Raw genomic sequence first — 26,292 nt, 5'->3', positions numbered from 1 at the left:
TTTCTATTTTCTTGGCCAAAAAATGAACCATTTCGGCGTCGGTGCAACACATAATAGAGTTCAAGACTTCCCATGCAACTTTTTTTTCCATCAGGGGGTAAAGTCCAAAAATATCCAGAGTTTAAGGGGTTTTACGCTATTTACCCTTTTTAAAACCCCAAATGGTCTAAATATAAACTAAACCGAACTAAGAGGGAGGTATATATGTGTATAATTTTTCCTCTAACAAAAATATAATTACACCAAATCATAGGGGCACATAGATGTAATTTACCCAGGATTGTAATAGAGAATTACTACTTTGCATTTCCAAAAATTGAATTGAATCTCCATTAATCTAATAAAATACTCTGGACAAAAAAAGTAAATGTTTTGTTTGTACATGACTTTTCCCTTTCTTTTTACAGGTGAAATACATATTTATCCAACAAACTATGGACATAACTCAAGTTCAACGAACAACCTCGATTTATAACAATAGAGACAATGTGAAGACGACGAACAAAACCCGAACCCTATCTTGGTCCGGAAAGTTCCATATCCTCAACGACAAGCGAAGATTCCTCTATATAATCGGAATATCTTTGAGGAGGATTTTGAAACGATCTGCTGTTGTTGTACCTCGGAGTGTCGACTTTCTGCGATTGCTCCCACTTTTCTGCTAATCCATCTCCTTCGAGCATTCTCAAAACTTCCGACATTTTAGGGCGATGCGTAGGATTAAAGTGAGTGCACAGCAGCGCCACCTGCACCATTTCTTCTAGTTCAATCATGTCGAAATCGCTCTTGAGTTCTTTGTCCACCATTAGATTCAACTTCCCCTCTTGATGAAGCTTCTTCACCTAAAACAATAGTCAAATTACACAATCTTATTAGTACTCCATAAAAACCGAGAACTTCTTTCTACTTCAAAATTAAAACAAGTAATTAATTAGCGAGACGTACCCAATCAAGAATCACCCCTTTCTGGTTCGCCCCCCGCCCAAAATCCACAGCCTTATGGCCCGTGATGAGCTCAAGAAGCAAGATTCCGAATCCAAATACGTCCGTTTTTTCCGAAGATTGGCCGGTCGATAAATACTCGGGTGCAATGTGGCCGAGAGTCCCACGCACCGCGGTTGTAACATGAGAATCCCGATGGTCCAATAGCTTGGCCAGTCCAAAATCACCCACCACCGCCTCGAAATCTTCGTCCAATAAAATATTCGCCGCCTTCACATCGCGGTGGATTACTTTAGGGTCACATTGCTCGTGCAAGTACACCAATCCCCTAGCCGTACCGAGTGCTATGCTCTTCCTCCTCGACCAATCCAAAACGGGCCTTCCATTTATATTATCTGCAAAAAAAAAAATTAATTAGAAATCGAATCTTGAATTTTCCATTAGTTTCACAATAGTAATTAGGAGAAAAATCGAACCTTTGAGCCTTGATGCAACGCTGCCGTTTGACATGTAAGGGTAAATTAGGAGGCGTTCGTTTTCGTTAGAGCAGAAGCCCCAAAGTCGGAGGAGGTTTCTGTGGACAGCCAAACTGATGAGCTCAACTTCTGTCTGAAATTGAATTTCACCGCCATGGGCGTTATAGTCTTTTAGCCTTTTTACCGCCACTATAGTACCGTTGTTCAATCGGCCTTTGTATACTACACCAAATCCTCCACTACCTAATATGTTCTTTGCGTTGAAATGGTCGGTTGCTGCTCTGAGTTCTTTAAAAGTGTACCTTCTTAAATGACCTAAACGCACCTCCGGGTCGTATTGTTCTGCCAAACAAAACAAAGCATTTTTCATAACTAAGTCGGTTTAAATTAGTGTCGAAAAAATATAAATGTATATATATTTATATATATAAAGTTACCATTAACATCGAAGAAAATTTGTTGATTATGCCTGTACCGCCACCAAAAAAGCAAGCCAGCGATAATAATAATCGAAAAGGCACCGCCAAAGCTCGCCCCAAATGCAATCGCGATGTGATGTTTTGCCCTGGATTCGGATTGTTCTGCAAGAAAAAAAAATAGATATTTAGATACAATATTTGAAATCGAAATTCACGAGTGACGGATTAGTGGAAAACGAGACTATATTTGCCTTGTGTGGCGTCGGGTGGGAAGGACAGCGGCTCGGGATAAACAACCGAACAATTATTTTGAGAAGTTTGACCGCAAATTAGAGGGTTTCCAACTATTCTGAAAAAAAAAAAAACCCAATTCAAGATATGAGAATATACTCTACTACTTGGTAAAACGAGTACACACGAACTCACTTGAAAGTTCGAGCGGAAATTTTCGGCAGAGAACCACTAAAGTTATTGTAAGAAAGGTCCCTGCAATAATTCATAAAAGTGTTAGTTGTTACATAATTGGAAAAAGAAAATGAAGCGAAAATACGAGAAAACGAACGAGGACGACATACACGAGTGTGAGGCTTTCTACTTTGGAAAGAGAATCGGGAATAGCTCCACCAAGGCTGTTGTTGTTAAGCCGTCTGTCTTGCTCGAAATAGAAAAATTTGGAGTTAATCTAAGTGAAAGTCGAAGATATATTAACTTCTAGAAGTTTCTAGAGGCGGGAAGAAGTTCCGGAACTCACAGATAATTTAAATTGTTTAAATTCCCTAAAGAATTGGGAATTTCACCGGTGATCTTGTTGTTTGAGAGATCAAGTGTTTGGAGTCTTTCTAATTTCCCAATAACGGGCGGAATCAAACCCGTAATTTCATTATTCTGCAGCAACCTACAATAAACAATGTAGAGAAGGGTGAATTCATGAATTAACATTATTATTGAAAATTTAAATTATATGAATAAACAATATTAAACAAATTACATACACAGACTGTAAATTCGTGAGGTTGCCAATTCCAGGCGATAAGGTACCGGACAAGCTCAAACTGGGCAATCCTCTGTAAGAAACATAAAAAATTAGTACCAAACATCATTAAATGAAGCAAGATTTGGCCATGTAATAAATGCGTTTTTTTTTCTCGATTTTTTCAGTAATAGATTTAGGGGTGAGTTAACTTACAGAGCAGAAACATAACCATCTGGGGAACAAGTAACCATTCTCCAACTACAAGGATCCACAGAATTAGCATCCCAATTCTCCAGTACATTGTATGGATCATGTAAGTCACTCTTTATAGCAATTAAAGCAACAACTGCAAAATTAAAAATAAATAAATAAATAAACTTATTATAAAAGCAATCAAGAAACAAGGGTTCAATTCCAAATCAAGAAAATTCTTTCATCATTATAAAAAAAAAAATAATAAAAAAAATAAAGGCCAACTATAAAAGCAATCAAGAAACAGGGAAAACAAGGGTTCAAATCCAAATCAAGAAAATTCTTTCATCATTAATAAAAAAAATAAAAAAAAAATAAGCCAACTATAAAATTAATCAAAAAACAGGTAAAACAAGGGTTTAAAATCCAAATCAAGAAAATTCTTTCATCATTATTTAAAAAAAAAAAAAGTGAATATTCTAAAGATGGAATTTTTACCTTCATAGTTAACACCAGAAGGAGATAGGGTTGAGTAAGAGCCCTTAACCATTGCTAAAACCAGCAATACAACTTGACAGAACAGAGATTTCACTATTTCCATACTCTGGTAATAGCAAAAAATTCACTCCAAAAAATTCACCTTCTCTGCATAATTCTCATTCCAATTACAGAACAAGGGCCACATTCTCCACACACACAACGCATTAACTCATCCCAAACAGAATCAGACCAATTAAAAAGCAGCAACCCCCCAAGGAATCAGAATCCTATAAAGCAAAGCCAAAAAAAAAAACCTTTCTTTCCAATTCTGTCCCTAAAAACCACCTTAAATTACAGATATAAAAAGAAAAAACAAACAAGGAAAGAAGCCCAGATGATAAAGTTGCTATCTTGAGCCAAAAAAATAAAGGGTATTATTTTCTTGAGAGATCTGGGAAATGTGGTTAGTGTGTGAATTCCATGTTGTTTTTTATTTTAACTGAAAATGATGCAGAATTCTTTTTGCCCTTTGGGGAATTTTATCTCTTCTTACAGCTTCACACCTGTTACTGTGTGTGATTCTTCACACAGCAAAACCCCTGTTCCTATATCAAGATTGTTCACACATTTCAAAATATAATTATTATCTTTTTATTTAAGCAGATGAATGAATGAATACAAACATGGTGCAAAATGTCCAGAACATAAAGCCAAAGGGGCCTCACAGATACAGATGTGGACAGTGTAAAAAATTTAAAAAAAAAAAAAAAGGAAAATTGAATAATAAATAATTTAAATTGGTGAAAAGCTAGTTGTATTTTTTGGGGAAGCAAAAAAGTAAGCTTTATATTCAGTGATTTGGACTGAAGGGATGTGCGTGTGTGATTGATTCATCACAGAGAACAATGGTATGTCCTTAAGGCAAGAAACCAAAGCAAAACCACTTCCTTTTTTTTTTTTTTTTTCTTTTTTTTTTTTTTTTTTTTTTTTGCAGGTAAGCTTTTGGCAGATCACGTGCTTGCCTTGTCCTGGTCTTTGTTTGCTTTTGAATTTCATTCTTAAAAAAAAAAAAAAATCTTGCTAAATTTTTAAATTACGAAAAAAGTCTTTGGTCTTTAGGTAATTCCAATTATAACCCTAAAATTATAAATTTTCTTGCACATCCACCCTTGTGGTGTGAAATTTAGTGAAATTTTCTAGATTATCTCGGATATTTTCCGGTTTGTACATGTTTAACCTATTGTAGCTCACATTTAAGAAACAAGATGATCATAAGATGTATGTATTTTGGCTTGTAAATATCAGGTTATGGTACATCAAAAACTGTATTTTTGCATAAAATGAGTACAGACCATAGAACATTCCACGGAACTAGAAGATTCTGTTGAATTTGACACGGTAAGAATAGACACGTGTCGGAAGATTTATAATTGAGAAGAGTGATTGTAATTACCCAAATATTAGGGGTTTTTATGTAATTTGAATTTATTTAAGGAGTTGGACCAAATTTACCCAATTTTAAATGATTTTAGTCTGCTAAAGTTATTGTCGGGCATGGCTCTGTTTGCTACTGTGACTTGTTTTTAATCATCATGCATTCACTATTTATTGTCCTAACAATTCACTGTTGTTAACTGAATTGATTAATTAATTAATTAATTAATCATAAACATGGTTAAACAGGTGTAAAAGCGATATTTTACACAAATATGTGAAATCCTACCACATTGAGTAATTATTGGCAAATATTTATTTAGGCAAAACCAGAAAAGGGGCAAGAGAGATGTCACCTCAACTTTTCCATTAAAGTGTAGTTTGGTGAGTTTTTATTTAATTTTCAGTTTCATTTTAATTCTATAAACTAGAGTTGGTGAGATAAATGATGTTATATGTAACAATATAATATTTTTTTCTTATGCCATGTTGGAAAAAAAAAAGAGAGTAGCTATAAAAAAAATTATTACTATATTCTTAAAAAGTATTAGATTAGGCTATAAAAAATATTATTATATTCTTAAGAAAAAGAGAATATTTATAACTCCAATGAAACAACTCTAATATGCGCCTGTGAGTGCTGCGCTGGCAAGGGTGTTCTTGACACTGTGTGTGTGTGTGTGAGAGAGAGAGAGAGAGAGAGAGAGAGAGAGAATTTGTCTCTAATATATTCATAAGATAGTAGCAACTAAGCATAAGCAATGGTAAAAGATTTTAAGAGTAAAGTAATTAATTAAAGAAAGAAGGGCATTTTAGACAAAAACATTCAATAAGCAAAATCAAGAATTTTAAACATTGGGGAAAGTGCATTAATTTGTGTTAAATTGTGAAACCCCATACACAAGGGTATTTTTGTCGCATTGGAAAAGCTGAATATTCTCTCTAGTCCACACTTGCTCATAACTGATTTAACTTTCCATTAAAATATTATTTTTTTCTTAATTCTTTAACATAATTTTTGTGTTTAAATCATGGATTAAAGAGGAATTCCTTGGCGTTGGAGAGTGAGCATTGCAGCATGCCAATTTCAATTTAAGAATGTTAAATATGATATTTAAGTTTTAGCCCCTAAACTTCTGTAATTTGCTTACAGGTACATAATTGATTAGATTAAATGGGCCCAACCCGGGCCCAATAAGAAAGACAAGTGATTGACGTTAAGCACAAATCTTTGTTCTCCTTTCTACGTTATGGGTTTATTTTGGTAAACAGTAATCTAAATTATGATTTGACATCCACTTTTTGAATTATTGGAATATTTAAAGTTTTTCCGGTGCGTATTTTGTATAATCTCAAATCATAAACAAAAATTACTTTTTTTCTCAAATTATTCTCTCAAAATGTATTTTTTGAAAACAAAATGTAAAAATTACTTTCATTCTCAAATTATTCTCTCAAAATGTATTTTCTCAAAATAAAATGTAAAAATAACTCCCGAAACCGTTCCAAACATTATCGTGACTTTCGTAATTGGGCTTTAAATGGCATAACATTTGTTTGTTAGGCTTTTGAAGTTGGGCCCATTGTCGTCAAATTATTGGGAAAAATTGTCAAAATTGCAAATATATTATGCTCTTGGGCTTTTCAAATTGAGCTTTTAATGGCCTAACATTTGCTTTTTGGGCCTTTTAAATTGGGCCCAATATGGTCACATATTGTATGAAAAATTGACCCACGTTGCAGAAAGTTCGACGAGTTAAATAAAATGGAAACAGAAGACCAAAAGATTACCGAACATTATGGCAATGTTTGGAAGCATTATTATTTTATTTTCATTGTTTCTTCAAAATAAAATCATGCTTGCTCGTTAAACTTGCACCTTGCAATAATTTCTTCACAACAATTTTAAAAATTTATCAGTTATTCAATCACAATTTGACTGTTACAGTAAAATAATTTGAATGTTTTAGTAAAAATAAAAATATACATCACTTTGTCCTTCAATTTTTTCACAATTACATTTCCAATTCAACTCGGTGGACTCACCTCGAACCTCCGATTCTCCGCCCTCATAACTCTACCCAACTCGTCGATCCCGACTTCGGCGCACGTAAAAACTAACCTCTCCCCAATCCTTTCCTCACGCGCCACCACATTATTCACGCTCCACCACCTACACCCGCCGTCGGGGATCAACTCGCACGCCACCACCTCCTCCACCCCCCACGTATTGTTGTACACGTAGACGGTACTTCCAGCAACCCGAATATTTAAGGAACAATATCCAAAGCTTTCACTCCTCAACTTCTCCACATACGCCGAAGGCATTTCTCCGATCTCTTCGCACTCGAAATTTTCTTCTCCGACTCTCCACACCTTCACTCTTGCAACGTTTTGGATTTCCCATAGTCCGACCAATATCAGGGTATTGTTGGTGTACCCGATGTTGTAGCTTTGAACGGGTTGACCCGGACTCAGCTTAAACGCGTCAGACCAGGTTTTCACCACCGGGTCAAACCAGTAGATCGAACCGGATTCCTTAACGGCCACGATGAGTTTCTCGTCCGTGGCGGCGACCGACAGCCAAATCGATGCCGACGTGTCTCTCAGATTTCCCGGCATTGAGTCGCAAGCGTGCCAGGCGCACGTGCTCAAATCGTAAATCTCCACCGCCATCGGATCGTCTTCGAAATCGCATCCTCCGCCGGCGACTACGACGGAGTGCCCCACGCGCGCGACGATTGGGTCCCTACGCAACACAATTGGACCGGCCACGTGGCGCCAATCGAAACCCAGGGGGTCGAAGGAGAAGGAAAATCGGGAAGAGGAGAGCATGTAGAGGCAATTGGAGTGGGAGGATTTGAGATCGGAGATGTACGGGATCGACGGCCGGGATAGTTTTACCCAGACGCCGGAGCGTGGATCGTACGCCTGCGTGGTGGTGGCGTACGGAGAGCGCGTGCCTTGGGTGTGGAGAATCAGCCACGGCCGCGGCTTGTTGTGGTGGATTAGAGAGGAGGAGACGGCGGCGCGCCATGACTTGGACACGTGGGAAGCCGACACCAAGTCGACGAGCGGCACGTGCGAGAGGATGGTCTCCAATACGTCGGCGTGGAATTCCGGTTCCTCTGGTTGCTCCGCCATTTGTTGATCTGCCATTTGCGGCGAATCTTTTATTATATATAAATCCCCGGTCAAACTTTCGGTGTTTTTTGCGTACGTGGAATTTTTGAATGTATGTAAAGTTTGTTGGGTTACCTGTATTTATCGTTGCGAGATACAGACTATTTCCTAATAAAATAATAAATATTAGGTGTCACACCCTAGAAAATGTATTTTCTATTATTGGATACAATAACACTCAACTTACCTTGATCGATTCATTTTACTATTAATTTCAAAACTGTAACACTAATTAGAAAGTCTTAATTTTTAAACATAAGTGTTGCAACTTATTATGTGAAAAAGTAATACTTTCATAACTAGAATTTATCGTATCAATCATTTTTATAGTGTCACATTTTTGTGAATTTCTTTTTAAACTATTAATATTACAACTTAATGATAAATTTCTGTGATCGCTTGACTTTGTATGTTGGTCTAGTTTTCTTTGATAACTTTCTCCTTTGTTCACTGGAGAAGGTCTTTAATTTGCGATAATTACTGATAGAAAATGTGTGTATTATTTTTTTCGAATGCTCCGAAACTCTATTCTACCGGGAGTATATATAGGGTTAGGGCTCTTTTGGTTTGCATTATTAGCCTTGATGGGATCAATAGTACCTAGTAGTATAATGTTTGGTTTGAATGTTTTTCCAAGCCTTGACAAGTGGGCCCACCACTTTTATCCCTCAATCGAATTATTACTTGTCAAGCCAAATTTGGCTTGACTATTTATCACCAAATAATGCCCTTCTATGATACATTGTGAAATATCAAAAATGCCCCACAAACATACAACAATTACTAATTTATTACATATAAATAATCGTCTTCTTCGTTTTTTTTGTGGGTGAACCAGACGGCGAGAATAACGAGGCTGAGTGCGAAGAAGCCGACAATGCTGCCTACGGCGGCGGCGCCGCCGGCTTTGAGGCCGTCGGAGTTTGGTGGTGTGGAGTCGGCGGTTATGTTTGGACCGAATTGGGAGGATTTTGCGACGGGTTTTTCGGAGGGGAGTGGGGAGTTTGGCAGGGTTCCGTTTGTGGATGTGTTGTTTGGGGGTGGGTATGGTGATGTGGAAGGGGTGGGGGTAGTGGGTGGTGGAATTGGTGGGGAAGCGATTGGAGGTGGTGGTAATGGTGGGGTAGGGATTGGAGGTGGTGGTAATGGTGGGGAAGCAATTGGCGGAGGGGGTGGTGATGGTGGGGGTGGTGGTGGTGGAATGGGTGGGGAGGCAATTGGAGGAGGTGGTGGTGATGGTAGGGTTTCTGGTGGAGGGGGGGAATGTTTTGGTGGATCGGCGGCGGGTGGAGGACTGTTGGCGGGGGGAGGTGGGGGAGGGGATTCTTTTGAGGGGGGACTATCTGATGGTGGTGGAGGGGATTTAGTTGGTGAGGGAGGTGGGGCGGTAGGAGAAGATGGTGGTGGTGTTGACTTGGTTGGTGATGGGGGTGGGGCGGTAGGAGAAGATGGTGGTGGTGGTGATGGGGGTGGTGGAGCCGGGGGTGTACGATGGGGTGATGGTGGTGGTGATGTTTCTGACGGCGATGGAGCGGAAGGAGGAGGAGGTGGTGGATAAATAATTAATACCATTTAAGGGCATTTCAGACTCTTTGCAAATAATCACAAATAAGACAGCAAAATCAAGGAAACAAAACATGAAATTGTTCATCACGTGATTAGCACACACGTAACAATACCACGAACCAAAGGTAGTGCTTGTTGTTACATATCACCATTTTAATCCCAATATTATATATCTCATCCCTACCTATCTATCCAAACTACTCAACCAAAAGAGCCGTTAGGATTTCCCCAGTCCACCATTGATAGGTCTCCCCTTTTTCCTTAGTTATTATGGGATATCTTTTCTTTAAATAACATGATTATCCATATTCGACATTCCTATTATATGGGCCGCTCTTATATTATGAGATCGGTCTTATGAGGTTCGTATCTTCTTTACGCCGCGTGCCTTTCAAGCCAAGAACTCTGGCTACTTTTAAGCACCTCTCTTAGGGTTATTTGTCCATGATGAGTTGCTGAATTGGGTCTGACCTTTTATTGTGATCTAAATCGATGCGATCGTGAATTTTTGCCCACTTCGACAAATCTACCCTTATCATGTGTGATACCCATGGTTGAACTAATTTTGACGTGTCCAAAGCAAGGATAGATCTCTCAGTCTAAAAACTAAAGTGACAGGTTGTTCAAATTTGACAACTCGAAGTATAGTTCAATTTAATAAATTGAACAACATCAAAGACCAATAACAAAATATGCCAAATTGTAGAGGCCATGTGACTGGATAAAGTCTATCCAGTACACGTACGCGTAATTCATAAATATCAATAATAGGCAATTTTTATAAATAGAAATAAATAGATGTAAATATTTGTTTGACAGTCAACATGACTCGTGAGAATTAACGGTATTCTATGTAATTTATTAATACATATAAATATGCTACAAAACCTCTAGTAAAAATATATCCACATACCATAGATTTAAAAGTTGAGAAGTGCAACGAGGATGCCTTTAAGCAAGTGAATTTGTATCAATTAATTTATGTTCGATTTTTTTTGTCAACGGTAGTTAGGTCGAGTTTGTCACACATGGTTAGCGTAGCGTAATTTACGTCTCTCGTATGATTTAAAGCTATTATACGAAAGTATAGGTTTATCGAGTGCGACTACATAAAATTTTGGTAGATTGGTAAGGAAAGCAATCTTAATGTTGACATTTCATATCAATTTGATTTAATTAGCAATGTTGACATTTCATATACATTTAATTTAATTATATTGTACACCACTAGTGTGTGAATCTGGCCATTAATGGTGTGAAGGGGTTATATGCTAATTATTTTTTTTTCAAGTGACGATATTATCTACGACTACAAGAGGGTTTAAACTACACTAGAAAATCACGTGCGACGATCTTGATCGAAAAAGTCTTCGGTCACCCCTATGAGTAATAATGGTAACCAATGTTGATAGAATCGGACCGAACTGGCCAGTCGGACCGGTTCGACCATGGCCCAGCAATAAAGCGGTCCGGTCCGACATCTAAAACCGGAAAAATCGAAAACCGGGGTCAAATGATCAAAATCCGGTTCGACTGAGTAAAACCCGAGAACCGACGAATCAGTTAGGGAACCCGGTTTTCGGCCAAAACGTCTCGAATCACCGCTGAGTTGGTTATTTGTCCTCGATTTGAGCGAACCTTCACAGACTTAGTAGTGAATGGCCGGATCTAGTCATAAGTGGTCGAAGGATTGTCGGATATGATTATGGGTGATCGAATAGGGGTGACCGATTGTCGGATTGAAGAATAAAAAATGGTAAAATATAGAGTATAAACAATTAAAATATCGTAAAAAATGAGGTGAAGTAGATAAAAGTGAAATTAATAATTGAAAGATTAAAAATATAAAGAAAATAATATTTTTAAAACATTAAAATTAATAAAATAATGGCATATTAAAAAAAATCAAAAACCCGGTTGAACCGGTTCGACTCTATAAACTCATGACCCAAATGGTCGTCCGGTTCTATACCCGGTCCGGTTTTGAAAATATTGATGGTAACTACTCCATTTGTTTTGAATTAAGTTTTGTTTAAGTATTTAAAAAAGTCAATACAATATCTACGGTTATTTAAGAAACATATATAGTATGACCAACAAAATTTGAAATTACCTTCGTTAAGTGTTAAGTATTCAATTCATGGTGTATCGTGTACGATGCATTGTGTTTCGAGGGTGCAAATTGCTATTAATTTTTGTCAAGGTGTAAACTGGCAAAATACTATATTTCAAGGGTGCAAAGTGGGATTAAGCCCTATTTATTTGATATTAAGAATAAAAAAAAAAAAGTTGAGGATACAAATTGAAATCCTTGGAAATAAAATGGGAAACAACAATTAGGCTAAAAAAAAAATTGAAATTCAAAGTGGAAAGCAAATGAAGGTTTAAATCAGCATTGGCAACTCTTCAAGCAGCTGCACTGATGCACTCAATTGCCTGTTTGCATATTCCAGTCATTGTTGCTTCTGGTCCATAAACCTACATCACAATAAATTTAATTAATTAAATTAATTAATGTTTTAATTTCGTCGGACGGGTTTTTTCGTGTTTCTACCATTTTTAATGACGAACAACTTTTTTTTATACCTCAATGGGAATGCCGATTTCTTCTGCAAGTGTCCTCATTTTCTCGAGCCCCTTTTGGTAATTCGGACCTCCTCTTCTCACGTATAAATTCATTCTAGCTGCCTTGAGCTTCGCCTCCTGTTTTTACCCAAATATAGATTAAGATTTCGACATTTTTTAATGAAGAAACTGAAATTTGTTAAAAAAAATTATATATAAAAAAGAAGAAGTACCTTCTCTCTTAAAGCTCGAATAATCCCACTAAATGTGGCAGCTACATCGGTGAAGTTAGCAATTCCACCCCCTATCACAAGGGCTCGGCTTTTGCCATCGGGATCTGCTGTTGCACACTGTAAAATTGATTTATTAGCTTATTTCTTGATATCGAGTTTCTTTTTTTTTTATTTTTTTTTAATAAATGTTGAGTGTTAAAACTTACATCAATAACAACTCGGGCGTATTGCAAGACTTCCTCTTCATTGGGGGCCCCACTGTATTCTGCGTAGTTTCCGAGCTCCGAAGCATAGCCAAGGTCTCCAACCTATATTGTAAAAAAAAATAATAAAAAATGAGGCTAAAAAAACCAAACAATCGAAAAGATTTGAATAAAATTAATGGTATTTATAAGTAAAATTATAGAATATTAAAGTTGAGGAACACACAGTATCTGCATAGATGACACTTGCACCTCCTCCAGCAACCATGGTCCAAATTCGGCCTTTCGGGTTCAATACCGTGAACTTGAGAGACGCACTTGTCTGAAAATTAACAATGTAATAAAAAATAGGTAAACTTTTTTCGCTGTAATAAATCTCATTTTTAATCAAATTAATTGCTATGTACCTTTTCATCAAGTCCGTGAATAAAGCTTTCTGTAGGACTCATCACTCTTCCAAATGGCAACGGGAATTCAATATTTCCCCACCTGCATAATCGAGATTATATTACTTATTTTACATCAATATATGGGAGATTTTCAAGAAGATTTAATCACGAAAGAAAAATGAAATAAATAAAGAAAACGAGAATCAACGTTACTTTTTGAAGTTTTTGAAAGTAGCAGTGTCGTCAAGCTCGCCTCTCATATCCAAAGGGTAAGGTTTCCCGTTGACCAATGTGAAAGGATTCATCTCAAGGAAAGTGAAGTCCAAATCTAAGTCAAAAAACAAAAACATTTCAGTTATTATTACCACAACCTTAAAAATGGACCGGCTTTTGTTCTTCCAGGATCTTATATGCTCACCTAAAAATAAAGCATACACGACTTTGATGAAATCCTCAATCACAGTTTTGATCTGCATCAAGTAAAAGAAACAAGATCGCGTAAGCAAATTTGATATTAGGGGTGGAAATCGAACGAATCGGAGCGTAATTAGCACTCTCGAAAAAAATTCAATCTTTTTTGGAAGTGAAAAACTAATTCCAATTCCGTTATAAAAGAAAATCAGAAATCGGAATTTCAGAAATTGAAACGAAAAAACATTTTTCGAAAACCAGAAATTTCAAAATTTTAATCACCTAAAATGTAAATTTCACAATAATATTGATATTATAAGTGTGATATTCGGAATTTTGTTTTGGAAATTTCGGAATTATTTTTTAAATTCAAGTCGGATCAGAAATCGAAATCTCATCTATATTTCAATTCCAATCCCAAAAAAAAAAAACCGGAAACTGCAGCTTCGAAATTCGGAATGAAAAATATTGTTCGAAATCGAAAAATTTCAGATCGGAATTGGCGGAAATCGGCCCTTACACTGATCAAACAAACGTTATAGTAAATTGCTTATTGATAAATCAATAAATATACCTCCAATGGAAGTGTCGCCACAAGTGGAGCACATACTTCTGATGTAAAAGCCACCCCCGTTGCCACAGATATAGTTTTCACCTAATTAGCATAGAAAAATACACCGCCATCTTCAGTTTTCAAATTTAATGTAATTTAAATAAAACAAATATAAATAAGAAAAATGAAGTCGTGACAGCAAACCTTGTCCCAATTCTCTTCGATATCGATTCCACCACACTCCGAAAAGCTAATGGTACAACCAAGTCTCTCAGAGACAATGTTAAGGTAGTACTCTTCATCGTGCGGGACAAATGGTTCGACAATGAAAGTCGTAATCGGCCCTTTGCAACCCCCCATCTCAACCTCTTTACCGAGGCGGTCTTTGACAAAAGCAGCAACTCCGGCCAAATCAAGATTCAGAGCAACGAGACCACTTTTGCCACGTTTGCCGAATAGCATATCAGGTTTCACAACCAGTTTTGTGGATGACATCCATGGCTCGCTGTCGACGAGTTCTTTGAAATCGGTTGACTCAGTGACCTAATTCATTGCGAACGAATATTTAGTCGATTAAGACGAAGCAACTTGATTGCAAAATAGGACCCCCCGTTTCTTGATAAGGACTGTTGTCTTCAAGTTTTTAAATATTCGAAGACAACTAACCGTATTTGTTCGTATTTCTTAAAGACGATTGTTTGGCGTAACTCTTTACCTAACTTATAGAGTGATTTGTTTCGGCAATTTGCACGAGAAAACGACGGATGCGTTTGTACTAGATAGATCACATGATAAACAAGTCTAGAATTTCATCTACTTTTAGGACCACCTCACCAAGTCACCAACCATTCAAACACAATACTTTCTCAAGTAATACTTCCCCACAATAGATTTAATTCTTGAAAATCATGCAGAATTAGTAACAAATAATGGCAAAAATACAATCTAATAATGACAAATAATTCAAGAAAACTAGATTAACAAAAATGACTACAGATCCTTAAAAAAAACATAAAAAAACACAGAACCTAATTCACTTGTAATAAGTGATTAAAATGTAAAACTCACTTGGGCAGATTTGATTTCCAATTCAGACCCAGAAATTCTCTTGTAATGCTCCTTCAACAATCTCTTCGAATCATACTCTCTGATCTTCTTCCTCGCCATTTTCCCCCTTTTTTAACCTAATTTCCAAATTCAAGAAAATCACAAAAAAAAAATTAAAAATTGAGCCCAGATCCCTAATTCCCAGATCAAAATCAAGAACCCTATAATAAAATCAAAAAACAAGATCCACAAAATTTAACACAGAATGGGTAAATATATATATAACTGATTTTAAAAAAAAGAACACACAAAGAAAGTTGAGATCTTTACAGCTGAACAAACAGAGGAGATGAGACAGATGGAAAACTAGTTATTACTTATCAACAAAAGCTGAAATCTTGGAAATTTTGATGGCATCTATTTATAGGTGGGGTGGGGGGTTTGATCTACATGAGTTGTAATAATAAATATAATATTAATTGTTTTGTGTTTTTAGCGGGAATTTTTTCTGCAGAAATGGACACATATGATATGGCACAAAACATTACATACCTACCTACCCACCCACCCAGGTGGGCCTGCTCACTGCACCAAACTGGTAAATATTGTGGTGCTAATTTATTTAAATAATTAATAGTGGAGTTCGGTCCAATAAGTGGAACTTAATTTGCACACTTAGTTTGGTAACCATTTTGATTTTTTTTTTTCTTATAAAAAATCTCCTAATTTTATTACACTATTGATAGCTTTGGTTTTTTAATTTAGTAATAAAACATTGAGATATACTCTTATTTGAAATTATATATTATTCTTAATTTTGTTTCGTATCTACTCAAGATTTCTTTTTAATGCATATCATGCAACAGCCCCTAGGGTAACACCTACTCTCTCCATGCCAGAATATGTCTCGTTTTGGGTTGTTGCGCACATATTAAGAAAACTAATAAATGTGCGTCGATTTAAAAAAAAATATATAGATGACTAAAATATTCATGTTATTAATGTTGTTTCCATTGATTCTCAGTCAATTAATGAATAATAATAAGGGTAAAATTGAGAAAATACTAATTAATGCATCATTGAAATTCTAAAGTGACAGATAAATTGAAACAAGAAAAATCCCCTAAAGCGACAATTAATTTGAAACGGAGGAAATATATACTAAAACTAACTCATTTTTTTATAATTATATTTATTCCCTGCAATTTGTAGATTTCTTACATTAACACTCTTGTATTAAATAGTCCAGTCAAATTCAAAACACTACTTTAGGCCTTTAACAATTTTGAACCCGTGGACCGAGTGCACTAAAAAAATTAAAAAATATAATTCCAAAAAAAAAACAATTAAAATTAAAATGCCAGTCCAAGCAAAATAAAGTTGACTTAAACCATAGCAAACATTAGAGTCATAATTGCACTGCCGGCTAATTTTGCATTATTATAAAAAAAGACCCACATTTTCAACATATAGTAATATGAATGCCATTTTCCCTACTATCAGTTTTCCATGCCCTTGGTCAGCATTTCATCGCTTGTGAAACTCATTTTTTAAGTCTTCATACGAGAAAAAATAAATTTAAAAAAAAAAAAAAAATTGACCAGTTTCTTGTTATGTAGGGACAATTATGTCATTTTACAAGTAATGGAGAATGACTTGGCTGCTTTTTCAATAAAGATAAGAGTTATTTTTATTTTTTTTTAAATAGCAGATTAGGTTCATAGATCTTTGAGTTAATTGTAACTAATAGAAAGACAGTATAAAAAAAACTCTGATATTAATTATAGAAATCTTCCATTTCAGCCTCCTAATTTGACTTATGAAAGTTTGAAACAAAAACTGACTGCCATAATTACATTGCACCAATTGATTATTGAATTTTGTGAATGCATACAAGATACATAGCGATGAAATGTTGTTATGTGTTTGAAATTTTAAAATTGACTAAAGAAAATAAAAATTATTGTTATAGTAACTTAACTAGTATTTCACCCTTGCGATGCACGGGGCATTGAGTTGTAACAAATATTTGATAATAAAAAAGTTCTTGAAATACTAAGATGAATGGTTGATATGCAATAACAAAGTAGTAGAAAAATATTTAATAAAAAACTATTTGGTATGATGTAAGTGATCAATTAAGCCAAAATAAGTGGAAAAGTTAAAAATCGAAGGTTTATTTTCCGTATACAAAGAGTGAATACATCGTTGGTCCCAAACTTGTACAACCATAACGACCAATAAATTCAAATTCTTAATTTGATGCAAACAATTATTGTTATTGCGTTTGATAACAACCGCCCTAACGCATGTATCCAATACAGTGCGAGTAACCTACATATTTTATATAGTGGTCATACGAAATATCTAATAATTACCAAAACAACAACAATATAAATGTTTAATGAAGTAAAATCATTTTGCACTAAATTTACCTTGATAAAACATCTTGAGTGGAATCGATAGTAAGTTCATAGTACAATACGAATTACGAATAACCGTACATATAAGTAATAAAAAATTAAAGGTTGTTATTTAATAATGTATACAATTTTACATAGTTACCTTAATATATGCAGAAAAGTTTCCAGGTGTACCATTGTTTGTAACGTTGGTCGTATCGTCAGATTCCTATTTGATAAAAATCTTACATAAGGGTTATTTAATTGAACAGGTTGCACACCAGATTGGGATAAACAAACTCGATAAGATCCAAAAAATGAATTGAAAGAATCACGAATCAGCATGTCATCGGGAATTTCAATTCAAGTACTGTTTTATTAATATCAATCCTAATCATAATCCTCAATTTATTTTATGCTACACCCAATAAAATACACTAGGTAGATCTTTACCATTCATAGGCACATAAACACACAAACACACACATTGGTGTGTGGATCAAAGGTAAAAAAATCACACGGTATAGTCTTCATCGGCTGTAGCAGAGAAATAACTCATAATCCTCATACTAATGTTAATACTAATAATATTATTACATATATCATATTATAATGCTAACTTTAATATACTAATGTCAATACTAATACTAATATTAATATACCAATAACAATAACAATACCAATACTAATCCCAAAACAAAAACCAACACCAACACCAACACCATTACCATTACCATTACCATTACCATTACCATTACCAATAACATTATCATTACCGTTACCATTGCCCTTACCATTGCCGTTAAAATTGCCATTACTATTACCATTATCAATACTATTACCATTGCCATTACATGTACCATTATCAATACCAATAAAAATACTAATACCAATATCAATACCAATACTAATACCAATACCAATGTCAATACCAACACAAATACCAATACTAATACCAATATCAATATCAATACTAATACCGATGCCAATACCAGTATCAATACTAATACCAATACCAATAGAAATATCAATAACAATAACAATACCATTATCAATACCATTACCAATACCATTACAATTAACATAACCCTTACCATAACTAATAATCGTAATCCTAATCCTAATTGAAATTATAATCATAATCCTAATCGTAATGCTAATGTTAATTATAATAATAATTATAATTCTAATCATAATAATAATGCTAATGCTAATCTTAATCCTAACACTAACTCTAATCATAATTCTAATAATAATAATAATACTGATCCTAATTCTTATCCTAATAAAAATCGAAATATGCTAATGATAACGCTATTCTTAATACCAATCCTAATATGTTAATGCTACTGCTAATCCTAATTCTAATTTTAATCATAATGCTAATACTAATACTAATACTAATTATAATCATAAAGCTTACCCTAATACTAATATACATACTAATATTAATCATAATATGTCAATGTTAATGCTAATATTAATGCTAGCAGAATACTAATATTAATACTAATACTAATACTAATAATAATAATAATACTAATACTAATACTAATACTAATACTAATACTAATACTAATACTAATACTAATACTAATACTAATACTAATACTAATACTAATAATAATACTAATACTAATACTAATACTAATACTAATACTAATACTAATACTAATACTAATACCAATACTAATACTTATAATACCAATATCAATACTAATACCAATACCAATACTAATACCTATACTAATACTAATACTAATACTAATACTAATAGAAATTGGCAAGCACACTTTTCTGGATGTAATTGGGTTACATTATAATAAACAAAGAATAGAAATTGGGCCGTTAGCATGTCAAAAAATAAAATAAATAATTGGGCCGTTAGTACCGGATGTAATTGGGTTACATTATAATAAACAAAGAAATGAATTTTCCAAAACTATAGTTGGAAAGATAAAATACGAGATTAATTTGTTGAAAGTTGAAACTATTTATTTACTACTGCTTGCTATCTAATTATTTTCAGTACAAATTAGGGCCACCTCTTTAAGTTAACGTCAAATCACGAGAAAAATCTTCTTACGATATTCTGAAAATTACGTCTCTTAACTTTATTTTTTTGTCATGTTGTCAAATTTACCTGTTGAATGAAGGATTTTTTTCGTAAAATAATGCATAATTGAAATGTGGTTGTAATTATTGAAAGACGAGGTTTTTTCGTAATTTGACAATAAGTAAGTAGTAGTAAATATATTTAGTTAATTATTAGTTGGCCCCAAAAAGTGAAATAAGAAAAATTCCCAAAACGAAATAGGGTATCACTATTATTCTTGACAAAATTCTGGAAACGAATTTCCGTTCCTCCGGCGCCGGCGCAACGACAAGGTTTTCCCTAATTCCGCCGTCGCTTGAATTTCTCGTTTATTTTATTAATATGAATTTAATTTTCTGAAATGGAAATGGTTTTACAGTGTTAGGTTTCTGAATAGAAGCGATGGATACAGAGAAATTAGGGCAATTGAAGATCCAAATGCAGCAGTTTTTGAACGAAGCGCAGCAATTTGTTCAGACAATCCCGACTCGTGACCTCTTGGCCGCCATCTCACTAGTCCTGCTCACCGTCCTTATGTTGTTAGTCGGTATGTTCGTCTCGCGGACTTGATTTTCTTTCTGTTTTTTTTTTTCGTGAAAATTTTGAGTTCCGTCAAGTTTTCTTTACCTACATTGATAAAGTGGATGGGTTTCTGTGTTCGGGTTTTTGCGTGTTGCTCTAATGGAATTTTCTAATTGGATTATAGCTAGCCTTAAAATTAGGTTTCAGCTTTGCCGACTTTTCGCAATTTCTCGACAAGGTTATTGTAGAGAATTCAAATTGTAGCTGGAGAATAGTGCTTTATGATCTGAAACATTAGTTTTCATTTTCATTTTGATCCCTTTTCAGTAATCAATTGTAGGATGTTCGGTTTTTTCCGGCTATGTTATCTGGTTTACTCGACGAACTAATTAAATAATCTTAGTTTGCACTTGGGAACTGCAATTTGAATAATTACTTGGATATAGACTTACATTTGTGTTGCTATTTATTCTGCAACCTGATTGAAGTACATTTAATAAATTATTAATTTGCATTTCAAATCTCTCTTTGGGTCACGATTTTAATTGGGATAAGATAAGAACTGATTTTTTTGCAGGCAAAAACATGATCTATATTGGGTCGATAATATTTTCGAGAGAGGCGTACTAAATGATTGTTACGAACTCTTATAGTCTACATACATAGATATATGTGTTGACATTTAGGTTATCTATGTGCTTCTACACGTCTTTGTAAATGGCTTTGTCTTTCTACTTATCCATCTACCTTAAATCTTTCGGTATCCATACATGTGTCTGTATGAATGAAGTTCATTTTTTGGAGGAATTAAGGGTGCAGAATATATATATATATATATTAGATGTTACTGATTGGGAGATGCAATAGATATATTCGTCGACTCTGTTTGTCACCTCTGTTCTCGTTCATCTGTAGCGACTCTGATAATTAATTCCCGTTACTTTGCAGTTCGTCTTGTCAAGCGTAGAAAACTTAACACCATTTTACTAACTGGGCTTAGTGGAAGTGGCAAAACTGTTCTCTTTTATCAGGTAAACATCAAATATAGTAGTTTCAAGTGAGGAATTTTTGTATTATTATTTTACGAAGCGAATGTCCAAACTATATGGCCTTTTAATTAGACTAACCAACAAATGGTGTTTTGTCTAATTTAGCTTCGAGATGGCTCATCCCACAAAGGTACCGTGACATCAATGGAACCTAATGATGACACCTTCATACTACACTCCGAGACGAGTAAGGTAGTCTTACTTAAGTAGTGAATTTACAGGGGCATTATCTTCTTAGTTTTATTACAAAATGAGAATGGTATCATTTTCGTTGTTTAATCCTGTTTGGTTAATTGCAGAAACGAAAAATAAAGCCTGTTCACATTGTTGATGTTCCTGGGCATTCACGACTTCGGCCTAAAGTGGATGAGTTCTTGTTTCGAGCTGCTGGCATAGTTTTCGTGATTGATGCTGTGGAGTTTCTACCAAATGTTCGAGCTGCTTCTGAGTACGTTGCATTTTAATTATAAAGTATAGGCATGCATATAGACGCAAGTGAAGTGAGAGACGACGATCGAGAAAACAACTAATGTTTTTTCGGATTTTCTGATAATAGGTACCTATTTGATATTTTGACCAAGGCTACTGTTGTGAAGAAGAAGATTCCGGTCTTACTCTTGTGCAACAAGGTGGAGAAAGTTACTGCGCACTCAAAGGATTTCATCCGAAAACAGCTGGAGAAGGAAATGTGAGATACTTTTTCGTACATCATCAGTTTTCCTAATTGAATTTTTTATTTCCCTCGTTTGATGGACTTTTTTTTTTTTGGGTTTTTTAGTGAGAAGCTCCGTGCTTCGAGGACAACACTATCTTCAGCAGATATTAATGACGAATATACCCTAGGGGTACCTGGAGAGGCCTTTTCATTTTCCCACTGCCTTAACAAAGTTACAGTTGCAGAAGCATCTGGTTTGACTGGCGACATCACTCAGCTAAAGCAGTTTATAAGAGAACATGTCAAGGCTTAGCAAAATGTGTAAGAATGGCCGGTGAAACTAACTACTCGTCTAGCCCTTACGGTTCATTTAAAGGCAGTAAATTCGAATTGGAAATCTGAGAGGCCATACTTTGCTGTAGTTTAAAATCTTGAAATTGGGATTACTATTAGCAAACTGTTTGTGGATTCCGTCGACAGTGTTGATTTTTTTTTTTCTTTTTTTGCCTTGACTCTTGACTTTTGAGTTGGGATTTTCAATCATATGATGCTTGATTTTTTATAATTTTTTTTATTTCGGGAAGTTATTCGTTCTACGTTCGGGGATATGCACAAGTTGAAATCCGGATACAAATGGTTTTGACCAATCAAGAATTATAGCTCTCATGGGTTTTTACTTCTGAATCTAATCCTTAAAAAACGTAAGAAGAGACAAAGTTATAGTTCTTATCTCTTACAATTAATAATAACTGATGAGTAAACAATTTGGGGCTCATTGGGAAAAAAACGGAGATGACCCATTCGTTGCCAGCCTGGCGAAGGTGTATGTATAGATTGTTAGCTCACATCGAACGGCAGTAGCAGTTATCTTGATAAGAAGCGTCGTTTTATCCAGAATACAAGGCTGAATATCCCAAAACATGGGAAAAGAAGAAGCCCTATGGCTAAGTACCTGCAAATTTTCGTTATTAAAACATCTACATACACACATAAGAAGATGTTAGTACGTACCACAACGGAGCATACGGAGATGACAAGTCCAGAAATGGATAAGGCCACCTATTTCAATAAGAGATTTTTTTCAGTGTAAATAAAATAATCATATTTGTTGCGTTTTTCTCAGAAAAGTATTAACTGTAATGATACCTTATTGAAACACAAGCATGAATGATCCACTGGAAAATGACGAATATACCCGTCCATAGAACAAAATATGCCATTCGAAAGAAAGGAAACCGCTGCAAATATTCAATAATTCCATTAAATAGTGAACTCAGTAGTAGTGATAAAAGTAAGCAGTCGGCTAAAAGAAAATACCAGGGAGTTTAAACTTGCATCGCCCAAGAGAAGAACAGCATTCAGAGAATGCTTGCAAACAATAAGCTGCACATGGTTTTATTAATTGTCGATTAAATAAATAAAAAGAAGGCAAGAGATCGGAAATAATTAGACTTCAAAAACATTATACTTACGTAATTTATTCTGTAGTCTTTGGCGGTGAGAAACGGGTAGATCATCAACCAAAAGATCGAATCAGTGAGCACTACAGCCCCAGAACACATCTGCACTAGAAGTAAAAGAGAAATTAAAAAAATAATTAAAAAAAAATAACCAAACCCTATGAAAATCTGAAAGCATTTTTTTTTGCCATCATAATACTATCGAATTGTAATAATACATTATTTTGTTTAAAAGGCCGACGGAAGTACCTGAAAAACTATTTGCAAGGCATATCCCTGAACCGAAGCAGCAGTTCTGTGATTAGTTTCGCTTTGATGATTCAAGCTTACGGTGTGGCTGACCATATCTGAATCCTCCCCAAGTGTCGGTGGTATGTAGGACCCACCTTCTGCATCTGTACGGTTATAACAATCTTGCTCTGGTTTTACTTGATGGTAGTAAAGAAGACATCCCTGAATTGAGACTGAAGACCCCAGCTACAAAGTTCACAAGCAAACCCCATAAAATATACGAACTCGGCAAAAATATAGCATAAAATAGATACATCAAATTTAAAAGGCCGATTAGTTAAGAGAATAAGGCTCCGTTTGGCTTCAACGATTGAAGTTCAATATTTCAAATCCATGATAAAATTTTAATTGAAAGAATTCAATTGAGGATCAATTTCGAACCCTTGCATTTCATTTCTAGTGGATTTCAGATCCAACTTATATCGAGTCGTTTCTAGCAAATGTCTTAATGCAAATGAAACCTAAGTACCTATTTTTATTTGAGTATTTACCAAAAATTAAATCGAGAAACGAATTGTGTAACTATAGGCTCAATTAAGTATCAAAGGAAGAAGTATACAGAGGCGTGACGTACCCCAAAATAAATGGTTACCAAAGTAAATGTCCACCTGTTTGACAAGAAAGCGTGAGAGAAACGTTCAAATCCTCAAATCATTCTTCGTAGAAAGAGCGAATTCTTAAGCTCGAGAAACGAAGAAGCAAAACCATAAGAGGACTTACTCGGTATAAAAATAAAATTTGCCAACACCGTTTGTTATAATATCAGCAAGAAGCAACGCAAACAATACACTGAAAGCAACTATCCTATAAGCAAGCAGCCAAATGGGGTGGACCGATTTCGAACACGTTCCCCAAACTTCATCCTCGTACAAACAAACTTCAGCCTCATGTTCATCGACACTCTGTCGGTTTCGAGACTTATTACGGCCCTCGTATCTCCATATTACAAGTGCTGAAAATACAATAGCTACGAAAATCCATATTGCACAGAGTAAGAATCTCCAGTTCAACCAATAACTCGGTAATGTCGTGTCGGCTGTCATGGCCAGCAACCGAGTACGATCAAACAGTCCTGTTAACAATCCCATTTTGATTTATTTCAATAGTCTTGAAAATTAAATAATTTAAGCACTGTCTTGAAGAAAAGCCTCAAAGCACAAAAAATATATTCAGGACTATGAAAAAAAAAAAAAAAAAAAAAAACAAATCAAGAATTAGAGCAGAATATCCACTATCAAAGTCCTTAATCGTACTGTTCTGAGCATTGAAGGGCAGTATCGGAATTTCATTTTTTTTTTTTTGGCATATTGAGAATTTCAGACTCAGCAACAACATAATCATGGGAATGAAATACGGTGACTGTGTGTAAAATGCAAAGGGCGTGCCCGACCTGTACCCTTTTTCGGCCCACAGAACAAACAACAAACACTTGGTATGCATGATTATTTACGTAATTCCTTAATGTGTTTAGAGCAGAAAATCAACATTGGGAAACATGAGATTAGGGAAACGAAGAGATTGAAGGGTTAAACGTCGTCGTACCTCGAATTTCCTGGAATCAATAATGATTCATAAGCCCCTCCGATTAGAAACCCAGAAGAGAGATAGAGGCATGTTTGTGAATGATTGCTTGATTATCGGAACCGGAGCAGAGTAGGATGAGAGAGGGACTGTGTAAACGTAGCGATTCACTACACTATTTTATTACGGATCAATTTCTGCTGCACCGCCATTGTTTATCGCTTTTCTTTAATTACAAAATATTAGTTTTTTCGAGTGTGGATAAAAAAAGGGAAATTTGTAATTTTGGTCCTATATGTTGGTCTTTTTAGTGATTTAGTCTTATAAGTTGTCATATTTCAATTTTACATGCAATAACTTTGTAAAATTAGTATTTTTAGTTCTATTTCAATCGAACTTTGAATTTTAGCTGTCGTTTAATGATGTACCTAACAAACTCGTAGAAATTTATTTATATGGACACTTAAAAATTATAAATGATCATCTAATTTGAGTTATAGATGAGACATCTCACATAATTAAAGTTATACTAATGGTTAGTTAGATGTCGAATTGATAAACTTACAAGTAAAATGCGTCACGCTTATTTGTCGTGTCATAAAATTAAAAATCATGCAAAATAGGACTAAAATTATTGTATTTGCAAAGTTATTGGGTATAAAACTGAAACATGACAAGTTAGAGGACTAAATTCCTATTAAGCTAACATAGAGGACCAAAACTACAATTTTCCATAAAAAAATGAGGGTATTACTTAATTAGTTATTGATTGAAACTCCCCCTGAACTTAGGAAAAATTATGAAAAATACCCCACTTATCCATAATCACTAAAATCTTCCTGGTGTTTGTTTTCATCTTACACCGACCCCATACGTTGCGATTTTTCACAGAATTTTTTCATTCCAATAAATATTTCCCAAAAATTGCTAATTCTACACTTACAGACGCGACATTTCCTTATACTACTTTCTTAACACAAAAATTACTCTCTGGAATAATGGTAATACTAAAAAATCATGAAGTTGTTATTTAAGAGGGATAAATATTTCGTGTAAAGGACCCCTCCAAGGTTTCTTTTTTGTCTTAAAGATGTAGCATAAAGGGTAGAATCGACATTGTTTTGGGAATAATCCATCTACTCAAAAAAAATCGTGAAAAATCACACCGTAAGATGGAAAAAGACATTGGGGGAATTGTGGTAATTACATATTGATGAGAGTACTTTTTGTA

At 34.8% G+C, this 26,292-nt stretch overlaps 5 protein-coding genes across 5 annotated transcripts; 1 reads left to right on the top strand and 4 right to left on the bottom strand.

Moving 5' to 3' along the window:
* Positions 1-306: 306 nt before the first annotated feature.
* Positions 307-4,512, bottom strand: NIK3 (NSP-interacting kinase 3). Its single transcript, XM_012992606.2, has 11 exons — positions 3,501-4,512; positions 3,024-3,156; positions 2,830-2,901; positions 2,589-2,732; positions 2,413-2,484; positions 2,264-2,323; positions 2,089-2,186; positions 1,856-1,999; positions 1,419-1,760; positions 946-1,337; positions 307-842 (listed from the first exon to the last, which is right to left on the bottom strand). The coding sequence occupies exons 1-11, from the start codon at positions 3,601-3,603 to the stop codon at positions 516-518; spliced, it is 1,887 nt and encodes a 628-aa protein (XP_012848060.2). The 5' UTR covers positions 3,604-4,512; the 3' UTR covers positions 307-515.
* Positions 4,513-6,819: 2,307 nt separating this feature from the next.
* Positions 6,820-8,219, bottom strand: LOC105968157 (Kelch repeat-containing F-box family protein). Its single transcript, XM_012992779.2, has one exon. The coding sequence runs from the start codon at positions 8,073-8,075 to the stop codon at positions 6,945-6,947; it is 1,131 nt and encodes a 376-aa protein (XP_012848233.2). The 5' UTR covers positions 8,076-8,219; the 3' UTR covers positions 6,820-6,944.
* A 3,672-nt stretch (positions 8,220-11,891) lies between these two features.
* Positions 11,892-15,590, bottom strand: LOC105968092 (ATP-citrate synthase alpha chain protein 2). Its single transcript, XM_088826176.1, has 12 exons — positions 15,397-15,590; positions 15,088-15,203; positions 14,224-14,562; positions 14,041-14,121; positions 13,474-13,525; positions 13,269-13,383; positions 13,074-13,155; positions 12,893-12,988; positions 12,670-12,771; positions 12,464-12,580; positions 12,252-12,368; positions 11,892-12,143 (listed from the first exon to the last, which is right to left on the bottom strand). Exons 2-12 carry the CDS (start codon positions 15,184-15,186, stop codon positions 12,072-12,074), a joined length of 1,272 nt encoding a protein of 423 aa, XP_088682302.1. The 5' UTR covers positions 15,187-15,203; positions 15,397-15,590; the 3' UTR covers positions 11,892-12,071.
* A 3,940-nt stretch (positions 15,591-19,530) lies between these two features.
* Positions 19,531-22,331, top strand: LOC105968100 (uncharacterized). The gene is made up of 7 exons (XM_012992714.2): positions 19,531-19,856; positions 19,943-20,110; positions 21,034-21,116; positions 21,240-21,326; positions 21,434-21,582; positions 21,691-21,822; positions 21,913-22,331. Exons 2-7 carry the CDS (start codon positions 19,966-19,968, stop codon positions 22,100-22,102), a joined length of 786 nt encoding a protein of 261 aa, XP_012848168.2. The 5' UTR covers positions 19,531-19,856; positions 19,943-19,965; the 3' UTR covers positions 22,103-22,331.
* Positions 22,332-22,426: 95 nt separating this feature from the next.
* On the bottom strand, positions 22,427-25,324 carry LOC105968097 (uncharacterized). The gene is made up of 9 exons (XM_012992713.2): positions 25,083-25,324; positions 24,261-24,612; positions 24,115-24,148; positions 23,499-23,726; positions 23,262-23,351; positions 23,107-23,172; positions 22,936-23,027; positions 22,801-22,848; positions 22,427-22,741 (listed from the first exon to the last, which is right to left on the bottom strand). The coding sequence occupies exons 2-9, from the start codon at positions 24,581-24,583 to the stop codon at positions 22,654-22,656; spliced, it is 969 nt and encodes a 322-aa protein (XP_012848167.2). The 5' UTR covers positions 24,584-24,612; positions 25,083-25,324; the 3' UTR covers positions 22,427-22,653.
* Between the last annotated feature and the right edge of the window lie 968 nt (positions 25,325-26,292).

Source organism: Erythranthe guttata, chromosome 12, assembly GCF_056151865.1.
Source record: "Erythranthe guttata isolate IM_541 chromosome 12, IM_541, whole genome shotgun sequence".
Classification (NCBI taxonomy): domain Eukaryota; kingdom Viridiplantae; phylum Streptophyta; class Magnoliopsida; order Lamiales; family Phrymaceae; genus Erythranthe; species Erythranthe guttata.
Note: the sequence above shows the minus strand (reverse complement) of the source record. Positions and strands in the feature narration are given on the sequence as shown.